Source organism: Schistocerca gregaria, chromosome 8 (genome assembly GCF_023897955.1).
Source record: "Schistocerca gregaria isolate iqSchGreg1 chromosome 8, iqSchGreg1.2, whole genome shotgun sequence".
Taxonomy (NCBI): domain Eukaryota; kingdom Metazoa; phylum Arthropoda; class Insecta; order Orthoptera; family Acrididae; genus Schistocerca; species Schistocerca gregaria.
In genome coordinates, this window is record NC_064927.1 from 387,662,324 (window position 1) to 387,681,543 (window position 19,220).

Below are 19,220 nucleotides of genomic sequence, written 5' to 3' on the forward strand. Positions count from 1 at the left end.
GTTCTAGGGGACTGATGACCTCAGATGTTAAGTCCCATACTGCTCAGATACATTTGAACCATTTGAAGATTTACAATATTGCCGGAAAGCCGTCAGCTTCTAACAATAAGAACAGCAATCGACTTATGGAAAATACATACTAGTATGTTTTTTTCTACAGAAGAGGTTAGTGGATAGCTCTCTGTGGCAAATATGTCCAGTTTTGATTAGGTGCAGATTGTTTAATTATTCTCTTAGTTCTGTTACCAATTGTACGGCATTACATTGAGAAAGAAAATGCACTTTCCTTGACCTAGCAAGTGATCAACCGAACGAAGATTCAACCGAACGAAGATTCAACCGAACGAAGATTCAACCGAACGAAGATTCAACCGAACGACGATTCAACAGAATACCACAAATACTGTCAACCGACTACCTGTCTACAGATGCCCTGTTTCGCTCTAATTCTCATTGTAACCCACTACATCTTTCTCTCTGCCAGAAACAGTGCACAAGTTTATGGCTACATTAGTAGTTTTGTCGATGTACGAATATTTCGCGTAGATGAGAACGCTAAAAATTTTGTTAACAGATCAGTCGGTTGTAACTTGCTTATTCGATTGTAACTTGCTGCTATTCGAACGTAATTGGCACTAGTGTACAAATACAGCGTATGTTCTGTCAGCACACAAGGTCTACTTAAGCGTGACTACTCTGTCGCACAATGTGAGCTTTATCTGGACAGATCAGGTTAACGAAATCGCAGCATGACGTACTTCCACCGATAGCCTCGGAGACCTGCAGCGTGCTGATAAGCAGAAGCCAAAGCACCCTGCACGCGAACAACGCAACATTGCGACAATGAGCTTGCTACAGGAATGATCCCATCTTCCGATACAGTTTACCGTAAGAACACAATATATCAAAGAGTGACACATGTGCATTCGTAAGTACCGTTTGCGTTCCAAGAAATTTCTCTGACGACAGAAGCATTTAATTCGTTGCGTATTCTCTCTTCTGACACAGTGGAATTTTAAGTGGAAAATGATTTCGTAAGTGTCTACTTCTAAAGTATGAGCTGTTATCGCGTAAAACCATATGTTTTCGCACTGCGAGAATGCGTCGTAATTAGAACAAAGATAAACGAATGCTGGACCACAGTGCTTGCAGGCGTAGTAGCTGATGATTCGTGTGGTTTGAACGAACTACTGAAAGTTTGTCCTTGCAGACCCGTTCGTCATTGGGAATTGGTGTGGCGGTACAGTCGTAGCTATACTAGAGAAACCTTTAATTATATAATGGTTGCAACTACACCGCTTAAGATGCTCTCGTTGTTTCGTTAATTACTGTAAACGTCTATTAAGATACTCCTTTGATAGGTGGATAATTATTTCCCCTAAGTGGAAAAACAAGGGATGCCTTTTAAATGGCCAGAAGCAACTGCCCTAACCTCAAATAAATCTTACTAATCGGTGCATAGACCTTAGTTCCGTTTCACAGACACGTTTTGAGTAAAAGCCCTGTATCACCACAGTAATGGTTATACAATCAGTACCGCTGGCCAAATAAATATTTTCGAGAAAACAACAACCAATTTTGAAAAAAAGGAATGGCTAATGCCAAGTAAAAGTTGGCGGCTATGTTATTGCAGTTTTCATATGGTTGAACTTATAAGTAAGATTTGCTGGCACTCCATGTGAATTTCAAACTGTTTGGTAGAACGTGTTGCACAGCGACCGAACTATCCACTAAAATAAGGCGACTATCTCCGGGTACTGATTGTATTAGATACCACGTCTAGATGCTGTCCGCAAATTCCTTTAATGTAACGAGTGGAACTTATATTTTGCTAGAGAAAAAACAATCGTTATGATCAGTGTAACAGCTATAACGTGCAACTTATGCCTGACGTGTTTAACAACGTCAATAGTTTTGTTTTTCAAATCGCGGATCTTTAGTGCAGACCGAGCAGCTGACTTGGCTGCATAAGATGATCCGCTACGCAGCCAAGTCTTGAGACCTTGACTCCCAATTGACAGAGTCGTCTCTCGGCTCTGGATTAGCACACACCACATAAAACCAAGAACGAGAAACAATGGAGACGTTTCGATTAGCACACACTACATAAAACCAAGAACGATAAACAATAGAGACGTTTCGAATTAACATTTCGAACAAAACAAATAATATTAGCTCCGAGTAGAAAATTTTCACTGCACAGTGACTCTCCAGTGTACTGGGAAATGAAACCGGTATGTAACCATAATGATCAAAACCAACTGTAGCTTTCGAACACTAGGTAAAACTTAAAGTAGGTCAGCAACCATGCGCTTTATTTCCGCAGCGCCTGTTTTGACATTCAAGTAAGATTTGATGGCACTCCATGTGCACGCTATGATGGATTTTTGATTTTAAGATGAACACTATTTTACGTTCCTAAAACATGCATCAATACACAGAACGCGAATCCAATCAGGTGTACGTCGACCACGTGGAAAATCCCTGCTGCGACTATGTACCGCTCTGAACAGCTTACTGTCTGATCTCTGATAGCGGAAAAACGGTTTGTTAAGCATATTACTTCCTTTCACACTTGTCATTTACATTTGGCAAGACGATAAAAAATCGAAAAATGAGAGTTCAGATCAGAGTGTAACCGCAGAAATTCTTCCGACGCATCATTCGCGAATGCAACAGGGAAAAAGTAAATGATGATGGTATCTGAGATACCCTCCGCCACACAATATAAGGTAACTCGTTGAGTGTAGTGTAGCTCATGCGGAATTTAAAACACCGCAATAGGGAACTATTGACAATATGGACGTCGGTAGGAAGGTATAATGAAGACGCGGAGTGAGATATAGGTAAACTGACAAGACGTAATTCAGGCACTTAGGTGGAATGAAGTGTGGTAAGTTGCGCTTGAAAATTGAAATTTTTCACTGTATCATCCGAGTACACAACAATAGCTATGTGATAGTGCAAGTACGAAACGCGTAAAGGCAAAAATCATAAATAAAGCAATTAACGCCACCACAGGTATTTCCGTGGCATACTTCGATAAACATTTTATGCTGGCCGCAAGTAGGAATATATAGGATTTCGTGAACAATGAACTATCCCGGCCAGTTGCCAGAGATGTGAGCGCTTTCCCTCTCTGCTTATGATAACTGGCCACGGTCACTGAATAAATTTGATGCAGCACACGACACGAGCAGCTGGGAACGGGGACGGCGCCTGCGCACCCAGTGGACGTCCGCTCGCAGCAGGTACCTTAGGGGCCACGCCCACGGCAGCAGCGGCGGCAGCGACAGGTGCCCCAGCGGCCTTGACCGCGGCGGCTCTCGACGGCGGTGACGGCGCGGAAGGCCTCGCGCCGGCTGCCGGCTTCCTATCAGCGACGCCGGTCCTGCAGGGAGGCTTATCGGCGCTCGTCTTTGGACAGGATGGACCGGCTGCCGCCTTGCTGTTAGTTTCGCGGACGGGACCGGTGGCGGACCTGCGTGCCGCGCTGGTAGCCGGCCTGGTGGTCCCCGCGGCAGGTGGCTTAGCGGGCAGGGAGGCGCCGGCCGGCCGCCGGGCCGCTGCCGGAGGCGGAGGCGTCGCAGAGCGCCGCATGCCGCGCCTCTGTTCTCTTGCCACCACGTCACGTGCAGAGCGGCGGCGGGCGCTCGGCTAAACTGAGGAGCGGCTGACGCTGCGGCCGCGGCTGCATCGGGCGGGTCGCGGCGTGCTCAGGGGCCGGCCACGCCGCCTCCCCCACTGCCGAGCCAGCGCCGGCTGCCGCGCGCGATAACAAACGGCGCAGCGCCGCGCACTGACTCATCTGGCGAGAGGTCGCGTCTGACCGCCAAAACACCGTGTCCGGCGTCTTTTTTTTGAATTTTGCAGCAGCCGCGGCAACAACATCAGCAGTATTCTAGAATGAAATTTTCACTCTACAGCGGAGTGTGCGCTGATATGAAACTTCCTGGCAGATTAAAACTGTGTGCCGGACCGAGACTAACTCGGGACCTTTGCCTTTCGCGGGCAAGTGCTCTACCGACTGAGCTACCCAAGCACGACTCACGCCACGTCCTCACAGCCTTAATTCCGCCAGTGCCTCGTCTCCTACCTTCAAACCTTCACAGACGCTCTCCTGCGAACCTTGCAGAACTAGCACTCCTGGAAGAAAGGTCCCGAGTTCGAGTCTCGGTCCGGCACACAGTTCTAATCTGCCAGGAAATTTCAACATCAGCAGTATTGCTGATCAGTGTGGGATCCGTACCAGACCGGGTTGACGGAGGAGATAGAGAAGATCCAAAGAAAAGCGGCGCGTTTCGTCACAGGGTTATTTGGTAAGCGTGGTAGCGTTACGGAGATGTTTAGCAAATTCAAGTGGCAGACTCTGCAAGAGAGGCGCTCTGCATCGCGCTGTAGCTTGCTCGCCAGGTTTCGAGAGGGTGCGTTTCTGGATGAGGTATCGAATATATTGCTTCCCCCTTCTTATACCTCCCGAGGAGATCACGAAAGTAAAATTAGAGAGATTCGAGCGCGCACGGAGGCTTTCCGGCAGTCGTTCTTCCCGCGAACCATACGCGACTGGAACAGAAAAGTGAAGTAATGACAGTGGCACGTGAAGTGCCCTCCGCCACACACCGTTCGGTGGCTTGCGGAGTATAAATGTAGATGTCCATCAGCATCATGCCGTGAACCAACGGCAGGAAAATAGCGCCTTGGCTTTAGGCTCAATAACTTCTACCTGTCGTTATAAGAGGTGATGGCAATCTAATTCTCTCAGCATCGCCTGATTTAATTCGACTACATTTATTATCATTTTTCTCTTGTTGATGTTTATCTTTTATCCTCCTTTCAAGACGCTGTCCATTCCACTGACCTGCTCTTACAAATCCTTTGCTGTCTCTGACAGAATTAGTATGTCATCGGCAAACTGTAATATTTCTGGCTTATTCAGCCACAATCTTATTAGGCTCCAGGAAGCTATCCCCAGGGCAGTGGATATTCAAGAAGCATATAGATGACGCAATGTGGAATGAGGTACTTGTGACAGATGTTAGATTCGGTACCATTCCCATGATAAGGACCGCCTGCATGATGCTGCTGCTCTGTGATTGGCTGCTGTGTTCGGCGGTCAGGCGCCAAAACGTTGAACTTAAGTTGCTATTGTTAAAGAAACCTGTCATCCAAATTACTTTTTTTAAATAAACATCTCTCAACAGCCAGCTATCAGTCAGTCATTTCAAAATTATTCAAATTAAAGTATTACTAAAACAAAAGACTGACCATATTACTGCCGATGCACTTCCGTGGCGTTCGGGTCACGCCTAGCTGGCTTGGCGCGCTAAGTGTCTCGCGCAGTGCGGCTCTCCAGTTCTGACCGTTCCAGTAGACAGACATGTTGTCTGTTATAGCAGTACTTGTTTCATGCAATTTTATTTAATACACTTCTGACCGTCGCTAGGTACAGACATGTTGTCTGTGGCAGGTTGTATTTCATGTTATTTTAGCCAGATATAATGACTGTGGAAAGGTATGTTCAATACGTTGTGATCAAGAAGTCTCTCGTGTCTATATCAATAAAAACGCGAGTGGCATCCCAAATGAGTTATAGTTTATTCGTAGCAGCAGTTCCTGGCGAAGTTAATTTCAGTCTCAAGAAAAAGAATCCATGACCTGCGTGCTGTTTTCTGCGCTGGGGACATCATCATGAAGACAGAAGTGAAGTGTACAAGAACTTATGTATTCCACACAGGGCAGTGGAAACAACTAGGCACCTCACGTGTACTGCATGCACAGTACAAATGTGCTCAGTGACACGTTATCTGCAATAACGCAGAGGAGGTAAAGGAGGATGAAACTATTAACACTACATCACTTTTATTCCTTTTTTCCTTGCCGTACAACCTCAAAGCTTTTATTTCTTTTCCATGGACCTTAATTCCTATTCTAATTTTTTCTTTTCTTTTCGTTACTGCTTGCTCAATATGCAGATTAAACAACATCGAGGATAGAATACAACCCTGGCTCATTCCTTCTCAACCAATGCTGCCCTTTTGTGACCTTCGACTGTCCAAATTGCCATCTGATTTCTGCACAAACTGTTAATAGCTCTCTCGCTCCCTATTTTTACCCCTGCCACCTTCAGAATTTCAAAGAAAGTGTTCCAGTCAACACTGCCAAAAGCTTTCTCCAAGTCTACATATACTACAAACGTAGGTTTGCCTTTCCTCAACCTATCTCCTGAGATAAATCGTAGATCAGTATCGCCTCGCGTGTTCCTACGTTTCTCCGGAATCCAAACTGATCTTCCCCGATGTCGGCTTCTACCAGTTTTTCCATTCGTCTGTAGAGATTCGTTCAAGTATTTTGCAACCGTGACTTATTACACTGATAGTTTGACACTTTCCACACCTGTCAGCACCTGGTTCACCACTAATGGCCTAGTCCACGATCTCCGTTACCACCGCCACTGGTAGCTTGAAGCAGAACCCTCGACATTACTGACAACATCCCAGCAATTCCAACCACAATCAATGGCATCATCCGCAAAAAACACTACGACAGAATTTAATTCTCTGATTACAGCCTACGATAACAAAAACTGTCAGATCTATCGACTTACGTCCATTCAGATCTGTTAGCAGTAGGAATTTATATTTTCTAAATAAGTTACGAAGTAATGGAGAGGTGAGACGAAACAACGTGTCGTCCAGAGTCAATGTAACTTTCTACAGGTGACACACCATCGTCAGGTAAGTACAGTCTGTCAAGTATGATCGAGGACGGCGTTACACACAGATGGGAAGAGCTGCTGTTCTTTCACAATCCAACAGAGAATTTTTGTCCTTCATGCAGAGTACGTAAAGCATATTTGGTGATCTTTCTCAAACTTGCGCTTCGGCAACTGGCATGTGTTTACCGAGAATTAAATGCACAGAAGATGTTAAAATTTACCGAAGATATTCCATGCCCAAATGTTGGTCCATCGACAAAGCAAATGATTTGATACTACAGGAGGGCAATGATCCGAAGTACCGCAGCAGGCTCAGCAGGCTTTACAGGGACTAGATAAAGGAGAAAGGCGTGCAAGCAATGGATTGGCCGTCACAGTTGGCTGAAGTCAATCCCATCGAAAATGTATGGTCGTACATTAAAAAGAAGTTGCAAGGAAAATGATTTTCACTTTGAAACACCTGTCAACGCAAAGTTCGACGCATGTAGAGGTTTCTTCCACGTGAATACGCGGAAGACTGTTTCACGTACGCTTCGCAAATGTCAAGCAATTATATACGCTGTGGGTGACTGGGCCTATTATGAACTGTAACTGCATATTTCTTTTGTTCATATATGATGTATGTATTGTTTTAGTTTCTTCTGAAGTACATTTTTTTTACTGATTAACCCGATCACAGTCTAACTTAACGGACTGTAAATGATTAGAGTTGCAAATCTCTGTGAAAGGTAAAACGTGCGCCAAACTCCATTACTTTTGTTCGTATTTGGTGTAGTTACCAAGCCTGGTGGGGTATGTAAGGGGTTTGAACAGTGTCAGATTTTGAGTGGACACGGTGGTATCACATAATATTGTGACATAGGTTTTGAAACGAGCATCGCATTGGGAGTCTGTTTCGCCGGCTGGTCTAATTGTGCAAGATTCACATTTGCTGGGTATTTCGGTATGACAGTGGCCTGATGTTTCACTACATGCGATGTTGAGGGTTGACATATCGTCGCCAAGGTTCCCGCTAACTATGTATGGTCATGCCAGCGCATGATCGCCGTATTGTGCATCAAAACCACATTGTAACCCCTTCACACGTGGGCCCGATAACAAGTAATGCGCTTCACACTAGTCGCAGATCAGCAGCAGCCGGACTATCGAATTACCGCCCAATGGGTAGGCCGCCCTCAACAACACGACACAAACGGCCGAGTTTGGAGTATGTTGGCGTGACTGGGAAGCATAGAGTGATCTGAAGAATAACAGCACATTGTGTTCAGCGTTAAGCCGCGGTTCTGGACTTCCCCCGACTACCACCGCCGGCGAGTATGGCGGCGAGCTATCCCATTCTTCCAATGTTTCGGAGAGGCACAGCGGTGTTACTGCTCGCATAGTGGTGTGGGCAGTTAGCAGGTACTGCTTCAGGTCACGGCCGACGGTGGTCGAGGGAACCTGGGACAGAACGATTCGTCAAGTACAGATAGCATAAGATAGGACGTGTGTGCGATTAGCCCAGATATCAACTTCGTCCCAGTGCCAGTATACTGGGTTTTATGGACCGTTAACAACGATGGTGGGCCTCAGGAGAGGATGAAACTGCTTTGTTGTGACATCCTTCCAACCGCATCAGTGAATGCAGCCACGCCACAGGGGCTGCAACGTCGTACTGATAACTACGCTCATACAGTGAAGTAGTAAATTTGACTCAATAATGTAAATACTGAAACAACAACAAGGTTATGAACAAGAAATGACATCACATACAGTCTCAACTAGCGAAGTGCTTCACTTTTCAGGCAGCGTGTAGGTATTCTGTAACAACACATTTTAGTTGCAGAATAGTTTCTTTAATTGCGTGTTTTTTTACTTAATTGTACATAGGTATTTGTCCACAGTGAGTACAGTACACACACTTGACGCGTTTACTTCACGAAATTACTTTTTTGTGCCTCATCTGCACCCCACTTTACTGTGAACAGCAGTGACGTACGCATTCAGTTATGCAGAGCTAACTTATGAGGATCTTATGAGGGTGACACTTCAGCTTAATCATACTGGGGTAATATATGGATTTTTGTTCTATGAAGTATGTTTTATCACATTTTCAAGCTCGTGTTTGAAATAAGTAACTTCTCATCGTTTTCTAATTTACATAAATTATCAGAATTGTATCTTGTTTCCCGTTTCCCGCAAGGTCTGAAGATTGTAATTATGGGCCGCGCCGGATTATCCGAGCGTTCTAAGGCGTTGCAGTCGTGGACTGTGCGGCTGGTCCCGGCGGACGTTAGAGTCTTCCCTCGGGCGGATCAATGCGTTGGACCCACAGACATGCACTGTGTTGTTGCCTATAAATTCAGGCATCTATTTAAGCTTAGGGACTGATGACCTTTTCAGTTAAGTCCCATAAGATTTCACACACATTTGAACTTTTTTTGTCATTATGGGTCGAAATCTTCAGTCGACCACTTGTTTGTGACCACTTATTGGAATGAAATATTCTGTACTTCCGAGATCACGTCCTGTTCACGACTACGTCACAAATTGTGAAATCAATATTGCAATCGCTATCACGATTATTGAGGGCATCCATAACACTAACGTTGCCGCCGCCGCCGCCGTATTTTCGGAATCATCTCTATTACCATCATTACCAACATCGCCAGCAGTACCGATATCTTCAACACTCGCATCATCGATCATCAGCATCGCCATTTATTTCTTTAAGCTTGTTCTGCCTCTGTTACAGATCTTTTACCTTATTTACCCATCTCAATGTTTAGTTGTGGATAAATGCGCTGGACCCATAGACATGCACTGTGTTGTTGCCTATAAATTCAGGCATCTATTTATTCTGATTTCTTCACTCCCTTCACGGAGAAAGACTGACCACACCTTTACAATCTGCAAGAACTACCTTTTTTTGTATGTCGGTTGTCAAACTTACGTTTTCGTTTCTGTGAAGCTACAATGGTATTTCAAATACTTCTTAAAATTGGAGTAAAACTTACCACGTAGCTCCGCTCTCCAACATCTCTGCATTGCTCCAAAGGAAATTCTAAAACAATGATCGGTCCTGTGACTTTTAGTTGTACATTTCAAGGAAGCCTAACTATGGAAACAGTTAATTCTATTTTAACGAGATTATTGATAACCAGAGGTTTGGTTTAACTAACTATTTCTATATCATTTTTCACTGGTTCCATGATTTAACTAGTATTTTAAAATTTAGTTCCGTGATCTTCTCCCTCGAATGAAATGATTTTTCAACAACACGACTTTTGGGCTACTGTGACGTACTAGAAGAAACTCCTTCCATCTCTCATACATTGAAGTTGTCGATCTTGTGCACGTAAAAATGTTGGCGACAACACACTTTTGTCCGACTCCTTTCCTTTTTGTTGTTCAGCAGTACTATCAGTTTTATTCGTTCTTATTCCTCTGGCGTTATTGCTGTACAATGGTCTTATTGTTAAGAATGAGATCTGTTGAAACCCTCCTAATCGAACGATGTTTACGTGCTACCCGCTCTCGCAACTGGGTGAAACCGACTTGCGATGCCGCGCTGGTATTGTATAAGAAGGTGGGTAGTTCGAGCACCGTTGGCAGTGACGAATCGCCTCACTACATCAAGCGTCAATTCTCCGATCAATAGCCAACTGTCTGGGCATGACCGAAGCGGCGAGAGCTTCGGGAACTGATACTTGAAGGGCCAATTGCTGATCGCTGTCTTTTATCACTCGCCGTTACGCTCGGCAACCTTTTTATAGTCTTTCTGGGAAGTAGCTTGTGTTGCGGCACGTTACTGGACATATTTCGTGCGTTACATCACAGACAGATACGGTATTTGGCTTTCAGTGCATCATGCGTATAGTTCAGGAGAAAATGCGAACTGTAAATGAGCTCGGGAAAAAAAGTTTTGACTGTAGCGGTCGTTCGAAACCGTACTACCTCATTTAAGCAGTGGTGGTGGTTTGAGAGGTCAATCCCAAATTCGATCAGCAGACAGTCCTACGATTTCTGTGTGTCACTTATGACTTTTAACCTCTGCAATGTTTGTTACTGTGAAACTGGCCTAACTGCAGCGTGGTTAAACTGTACGTCTTCCTATAAACTAACTGGATATGACCAGTCAAAAGTCAAAGGGAGGCAAAATCTCACCATTAGGATATGCCTGGTAAAGCACTCTAGCACTCAAACCAACACCGGGTTGACAGTTTGACTTATGGTACGAAGTTCCTTTGACCTACAATTTTCTTAGAAGAACCACCACCACGTACAATACGTTTCGAGATCTGATTAATGAAAAAATAGAGAAAAGTTAAGATGGTTGCTTTAATGCTTCAGATGTTCTACGTAATCTGCCCCACTTTTCTCACTTCAATATAACGCACTTAATGTTCACACAACAAAGTGGAACTGTTATGGAAGTCGTCCTTTGGAATGTTCAACTTGTGCGTCAAATCAGCTTTAAAGTGCGTCATATCGTTCAGGTGTTGACTCTGCATGTGAATATCCGCTTTTTTCCTTTATGGTAAGTTTGTAATGATGACACGAAGTCTTGTTACCAGTCATGACTTTTCGGGAAAAGAACCGTTTCGAGTTTTGCTCTTCAATCATGTCGCGGGAAGCGTCCACGCGTGGTTTTCTTGGAGTCAAGGTGTGCGCGACGAGCTTTGCACACTCTTTTCTGTTCTTCAAAATTTTTTGAAGAATGTCTAACGCTTGATTTAGGTATCCTGCTCCATTGCGATTTGTGACAGATCCACACACTACATTCACTGCTACCCGACCACGATATTTTGCACTTGGGCTCCCGTGGCCATTATCGGAAACAAGGAGTCATGTGTCAAGATGGCCGCCGAGTGAGATCACAGGTATTTTCTTCGTCCGCTAAAATAACTTATTTAAGAGGAAATAGTGCCAAGTTTAAATATTCTTTGTTTTTATTACTTGCTGTAGTGTCCGTTCTTGTCACACAACTGAATATTAGCGTCCAAGCAGAGCTTGTTCTTGAAAAAACTTGTTCTTTAGCTGAGGTCCCGATAATCGCGACATAACCCGTAATTTTGCGTGACATAAACAACAAAAAATTCTATTCAAGTTTTCTTGATAGTGCAAAAATCGTTTAAAAAAGACAGCTACTAGTTTCATCAGTGTCTATTGTCGCAATAAAAGTGTAATTAAACATTTCTAAATCGTATTTTAACTAACACATTTCGTATTGTTTACTAGTTAGATAGACGCGATCTAGGTCTAAATTTTCCGAGTTATAAACGTTTAAAAACCTGACCAAACACGCCTGATAACTTAAATTCTCTAAAAGCAAAGTAATTACAAATTCATTCTTCTGTTTTTGCATCTCTAAATCAGTAGAAAAACAACAACCACCGCACATAAGATCTTTGTGTCGTTTTTTTTTTTGCTTGCAGACATACAATCTCGCGACCTTGACAAATTTAAAACATTCTTTAAACTTAACTATTCTTTCGAAACTGACCATGAGTGAGAAATGTGGGAGCTGTTATAGGGTAGTGAGTAGAGGGATTTGTTGCCAATCTTGTAGGAAATATTTTCACTGGGGGGGGGGGGGGGGGATGCAGTGGGGAGAATGTTGGGTGAACAGAAGAGGCTCTCTCCTGGAACTGCAGAGTATGCAGTAGGAACATTTTGATTGGGGAGCAGGAAAGGAAAATCTGTGCCCTTCAGGCACAGTTGGAGGAAGCAAGGAAGGAACTGATAAGGATCAAGGGAAATAGGGGGGAGGAGGGTGGTTGGGAACTGGCAGCTGGTAGGAGGATAGGAAGAAAGAGAACGCGATCTGATAGTTTTATCATCAACACCAAAAACAGGTATCTGCCACTGCCAGAGTTAAGTGGAGAAGAGCCTCAGGTAGAACGAGGAGCAGGAAATGTGCAGCACACTTCAACCGAGGCCAAGAAGCCTAGGAATGTACAAAGTGTTAGGAAGAAGAAAGTGCTGCTGCTAGATAGTAGCCATGGGCGAGGTGTAGGCCCTCAGTTACAGGAAAGTTTAGGGGCAGCGTACCAGGCCACCAGTATCTTCAAACCAAATGCAGGGCTAAGTCATGTGATAGAGGCCCTAGGGTCTTTATGTAAGGATTTTACAAAAGAGGACCATGTAGTGATAGTGGGTGGGGCGGGAAACAGTTTGGACAGGGATGGGGCATATGAAATAGGTGGTGACCTGGACAAGATAGCTTCCCTGACTCATGGCACCAATGTACACTTTGTTGAGCTGTTCCGGCGTCATGATCAGCCACGCCTTGATGGATCTGTGAGGCGAATCAATGTGGGGCTGGGGATGGCTCTGAGGACGGCCAACTTTGCTCATGTTTCTCTGGTGCCCGTCGGGACTATCAACAGATGGGGTTTCACTAGGCATGGCCTACACCTAAACAGGACTGGGAAGGGAAGATTGGTACAGCTGATTCATGAAAGTATAGGGGGTGGATCTCGGGCCACACATGGTCAAATACCTGTTGTCATAGGTAGGAAAAGTAGGTCTTTTTTAGGATAAATCCAGACAACAGGTTCCCCTGCCTAAAGAGTATCTCTAGCAGTTCAAAAAATACTGAAACAATCACTCACAAGACAGATTATAACACTTCAAAAATCACACATACCAGATGTCACAAAGAAAAACAAACCATCGGAAAGAGTAACATGGGGCATTTCACAGACTTAACAATCCTCCATCAAAACATGCAATCAATAAAAAATAAAATACAAGCATTAGAAGTTGAGCTCCAATCTTTGAACTGCACAGTAGTTTGTATTACTGAGCACTGGTGTAGAGACACAGAAATCCAACATGTAGTATTACCATTGTATGAAAGGGCAAACTCTTACTGCAGAACTACTTCAAGGGGTGGAGGATCATGCATTTATATCAGAAAGGAACACAGTTCAAATCTAGACATGACCTCAGTACAGTAAGTGAAGACAAACACATTGAAATATCAGCTATTGAATTATCAGGGCTCGATATCACCAAGAAATTAATCATTTTGTGTGTGTATAGATCTCCCAGTGGTAGTGTGGATCCTTTTTTCAATAAATTAACAGAAGTTCTAGATAAAGTCTCAAGTACAAAGGTCAACATAATTCTGTGTGGGGACATAAACATCAACACTAATATCATAAATGAATCCAGCAGCACCTTCATAAATATCGTTCAAAGTTTTGACATGTCCCTATTGGTCAATAGTGCAACAAGGGTTACTACAATGACTGCATCAGTAATTGACCATGTGGCCACAAATATAGACAGGGAAAAATGTGATGTAGCTGTAAAAGATCTCGGACTATCAGACCATCTCTGTCAAATAACAACAGTAAAATCAGGCATCGAATCATTCCCTAAACTACAAGCCTATAAACGACATCTATCAGAAATCAAAATAAAAGATTTTTCAAAAGAACTAGAAAAACAAAGCTGGGATGAAGTGTATAAGGAAACCAATGTGAAAATGAAATTCTCCAAATTCTCCACATTGTTTAAATTGAACTTTGAAACAGCATTTCCAAAAGTATGCATGACTGTATCAACATCTCACAAAAACAGATGGATAACAGCAGGTATTAAGAAGTCCTCCCAAACACTTAAACACCTCAGTTCCATGAAAAAGATTCACAATGATCCACAATTCTTAAATTTCTATCATAGATACAAAAAGATTTATAGGAAGGTGCTGATTGCTGCAAAAAAGTCATTTAATGACAAAATAATATATAATGCAGAGAATAAAAGCAAAGCAGTCTGGGATGTTATAAAAAAGGAAACGGGGAGAGGCAAACAAACGCAGAATAACATACTGCTAAGGGAGGGGGATAAGGTAATAAATGATCCACAACACTTAGCAAACTATGTAAACGAGCATTTTTCAAGTATTGCAGAGAAGTTACAGCAAAAATTCCCCAAAACAAACCTGTAAAAATTGTTGCACTAGATACAATGATGTTACTTCCAACCACAGAGAATGAAGTCAATAAAACTGTTCAAAAGCTAAAAAATAAAAAGTCAGAAGGCTTAGATGATGTACCAATGTGTGTACTGAAACAATGCATAGGGATTATACAAGGCCCATTAACAAATATAATAAATGAATCCTTCACATCAGGGACATTTCCAGAGCAGCTAAAACAGGCTAGAGTTGTACCTTTGCTTAAGAAAGGTAATGCAGAAGACATAGAAAATTACCGGCCCATTTCCCTGCTGTCAGCATTCTCAAAAATAATAGAAGCAATTATGAAAGACAGATTAATGAATTATCTGAATAAATACACTCTTTTAAGCAAATCACAGTTTGGTTTTCGAAGTGGCAAAAATACGGAGTCAGCCATAGTAGAATTCACAAAAGTTGTACTTAATGCTCTTGATAAAGATGAGTGTGTCACAGGCATATTTTTGGATCTTTCTAAGGCTTTTGATACAGTCGACCACAAGATTCTATTAAATAAATTAGAAGCATTAGGAATAAGAGGGGTAGCTAATGACTGGTTTCGATCATACCTAACAGATAGGGTACAAAGAGTAGAGATAACACATACTTCAAATAGATCTAAACATTTAGTAAAATACTTATCAGAACCAAAACATATTAATATAGGGGTTCCACAAGGTAGCATATTAGGACCAATACTATTCCTGATATACATCAATGACTTTCCCAGTAGTGTTACTCATGGTGAGAAAAGTCTCTTCGCTGATGACAGCAATATTATAGTCACTGAGAGAACAAGAGAACTCCTTACCGAGAAAGAAAATGAAACTCTCAAGGAAGTTTACGATTGGTCAATAAGCAACAAATTGACATTAAACATAAAGAAAACTAATGCCATGAACTTCAGTTTGAAGAGGAAAAATGACAATGTTAAATTAAATGTAGATGGCACCTCTATAGACTGTGTAACAAATGCAAAATTTCTAGGAATGAATATTGACTCTCAGCTGAAGTGGTGCGAACACACAAAGGTACTTGCAAACAGAATGTCATCAGCATGTTATGCCCTTAGAATTCTATCATCTGTGTGTAACATGCAGTGTCTTTTAGTTACATATTATTCATATGTACACTCAATTCTTAGCTATGGCATTCTTTTTTGGGGAACAAATCCACAAAATATGAACACAATTTTCAAACTCCAGAAAAGAGCCATAAGAATAATAACCAGAAATAGTAGTCGAGCTCATTGTAAAGATCTGTTCAAAACACTGGGAATTTTAACTGCTCCATGTGAACACATTTACCAGTCAGTTGTACACATCAAAAGTAACATTGGCAATTACTGCACAAACAGCTCTGTCCATGACCATGCAACAAGAGATAGACTCAACTTACATTTACCAAGAAAAAATAAACATAAAACTCAAAACAGCATTTTCTACCAAGGAATAAAACTGTACAATAAATTACCAAAAGAGATTAAAGAAATTTCAAAAATACACTTATTTAAGAAGGCAGCTAAAAAGTACCTGTTATGCAATACATTTTATACATTGAAGGATTACTTAGATAAAGCAGAGTAGGGGTTTGATAAAAAAAATGCTATACAAACAAATAATAATAATAATGATGATTATAAAACATCCAATATTCCACATAACATCTTCACTTTATTATTTTTCTTCTTTTTTCCTTTCTAGAGACACTCTCCCCTCAGGCTATGCATAGCACAATACTAACACCTCTTCCTCTTTCTGAGCTCAACATCTCACTCATTATGAAGGGATGCTGACTCAGTTTTTCAGGATAGCAAATGGGAACTTGCAGTACAGAAAATGGCCCAAGGATCACCTGTGTGTGTGTGTGTGTGTGTGTGTGTAGTGAGTGTGTGTGTGTGTGTGTAGTGAGTGTGTGTGTGTGTGTGTAGTGAGTGTGTGTGTGTGTGTGTGTGTGTGTGTGTGTGTGTAGTGAGTGAAGTGTTATGAAACAATGTGTGTATAGTGTGTGCAGTGACTGATAGTGAAATATGAGTGAATAGTGTGGCATGACATTATTTAATGAGTTATTTGTAAATAAATTATTGTATACCAGGAGTAAAATCTAATGATTGTCTCTAACTAGAAGTCTGTAAATATATGTGTGTACGAATTAGCTTATTGTAAATTGATCTAAGCTTGTAAATACTTTGACATGTCCCATATCCTTGTAAAAAGAGATCTACGGATGAATAAAACTACTACTACTACTAGTAAACGAGTACAGTGGTATCTAAGGAAAACTTTTAACCCTGTGAATGGTTTCTAGACAGCTGAGCGTGAATTGGTTCAGTGTGTCCTCGTGACCGATCATGATAGAAACTAGAAATCCACTGAAACGCCCTCACTTCCAGGTGCAGTAATATTGTGGTTGACCATATTTGACACTACTTGCTCTCCACTGGTCTAATGCACATCTGTTAGATCAAGTTGCCACTGCAGTTACAGCGCTGACGTCGCTTGTACTCCAGGAATGGAATCCACCCGCGGGGCTCTTGGGCGAACGGTTTATGTTTATAGTGTCTTACAGGAAAATCAGTATGAGAATGGTACGACACAGATTTGTGCCCCATCGTATCGGTTGAATGTCCGGTATCTTAACACCTACGTGAACACAATCGGTTTAACAGGCTGTCTCCGGTATGTACGTACATCGTCTCCACAGCCAATACCACGTACATTAACTTTTATTTCCAAGTAAGTGGACTCACCAGGAAACATCTCAACACAAGCCTCAGGAAGGAGAATATGTATTACAGGTAACAATGAGAAAGGTTCAAATGGCTCTGAGCACTATGGGACTCAACTGCTGTGGTCGTCAGTCCCCTAGAACTTAGAACTACTTAAACCTAACTAACCTAAGGACATCACACACATCCATGCCCGAGGCAGGATTCGAACCTGCGACCGTAGCAGTCGCACGGTTCCGGACTGCGCGCCTAGAACCGCGAGACCACCGCGGCCGGCAATGAGAAAGGTCTCTGTAAGACAGTGATATGAACTACTGTTGTCCTTGTGGTCAAGAACTATTGAATTTGTAAATAACTGTACTATCAATGAAAACAACAACAGTGAAACTAATTTGTCATTCCGGCATTATCGCTCAACCTTCATAATGCCATCATGCACGTAAGTGAGGACTATTTGAAAAGTGAGGTCCGGTCGAAAGTGAAATGGAAACCACAGAGAAAATCCGATGTTTCGCACGGATGTGTTGGGCAGTGTCTGTAGATGCCCGTCAATCTCGTCACAGCGCTCTTTTCAGTTTTCGTAGCACATTGAGCACGTAAAAATGCGTAGGAAAGTGTCTTCTTCACAGTTCCCGGCCACGCTCTGCAGGGACAATGAAGATGCTCCTCCAGCGTTTTCTATGAGAAGTGTGTGATCACTCACAATACAGTCTATAACTGGCTCCACCTTAGCCTCATCTCTGGTCGCATGAACCGCTGGCTATGAAGACGACATTCTGGCTCAAAGAGCTACAGGTTAACTTAGAGAAGTGGCGGGAAGCGCAGGCGGCTGCCTTCTGTGACGAGCGTACTGGAAAGTTGGTACAACGCCAGGACAAATGTCTAAGTCGGAGCGGCGACTATGTAAAGAATTAGCTGGAAGGTGTAGTTAATTGTTGCAAATAAAACGTCTCTGATTTTCACAGTGGTTTCCATTTTGTGACCGATAGGACCTTACATTTGGAATAACCCTCATACTTATGATGATCAGCTATGAAAAATTTTAGTGGTAACTTCTCCACTTAGCTGCACGTATTGTGGTTCGACCAGCGTCTTTATGACTTATTTCAAGTAAACCAGAGCGTTATATTTTCGGAGGAACGGCACTTAAGTCGTACCGGAGACGTCCGTACTTGTTCAGATGTTTGTTTGGAATATAGTTTATTTTCCGGTACACCCACACAATCTCAATAAGGAATTAGAAGTTTCGGCGGTCAGCGATTAACTTCAGATCAGATCATGTATGCAGTAGTTCACTCCAACCACGTTTCATATTGAAATTGTGGGTATCGTACCAGGAAATGTACTACACTTTTCTTGGCAGCCAAGGGAAGCCGACTCGACAAGTACTGCTGGAGCCGTGCCTGTACTAAGTACGTTACATGCAGTCATAAAACACAAGTGAAATGTTGAAATCTCGTAAGCTGGTGTAACGAGCTCTTAGCTATCGTTAACCTGTCGCAGTTCGACCTTTGAGAACCAGACCCTGTTCACTCTCAGATAATGCACTGGCATCTGGGTAGAATAGTAAGAAATTGATATAGAGTGAAGATGAGTACCGTAATTAACAAAATGTATTTCAGGGAGTCAACGTTATGGATCCATTACCACAGCGATTACGGTACTTGTTCTCTTAATGAGACGACACAAACCTTGATTCAATAACAGCGTGGTGTTTTAAATGAAGGCCGAAGCATGCGTTAGTTACTAGAAGAAAAAAACTATCGATGTTCAAGTATGACCGCTAACGATTCCGTTATCCGTTGTGCTGCTCCCTACACTATTGG

General features: G+C 42.6%; 1 protein-coding gene across 9 annotated transcripts in view; it reads right to left on the reverse strand.

Annotated features, from left to right (window-relative positions):
- The window catches only part of LOC126285452 (cytospin-A), a 1,067,624-nt gene that overhangs the window by 485,567 nt on the left and 562,837 nt on the right, over positions 1-19,220 (reverse strand). For 2 of the 9 annotated variants that reach the window (XM_049984841.1, XM_049984839.1), the window contains exon 1: positions 3,256-3,625. The exons of 5 other annotated variants lie outside the window; for them this stretch is intronic. In XM_049984841.1, the coding sequence (XP_049840798.1) occupies positions 3,256-3,600 (345 nt within the window). In that variant the 5' untranslated portion in view covers positions 3,601-3,625. Of the gene's footprint in view, positions 1-3,255; positions 3,747-19,220 lie in introns of those variants that run through there. 2 more of the 9 variants (XM_049984840.1, XM_049984838.1) reach the window with 2 other exon arrangements.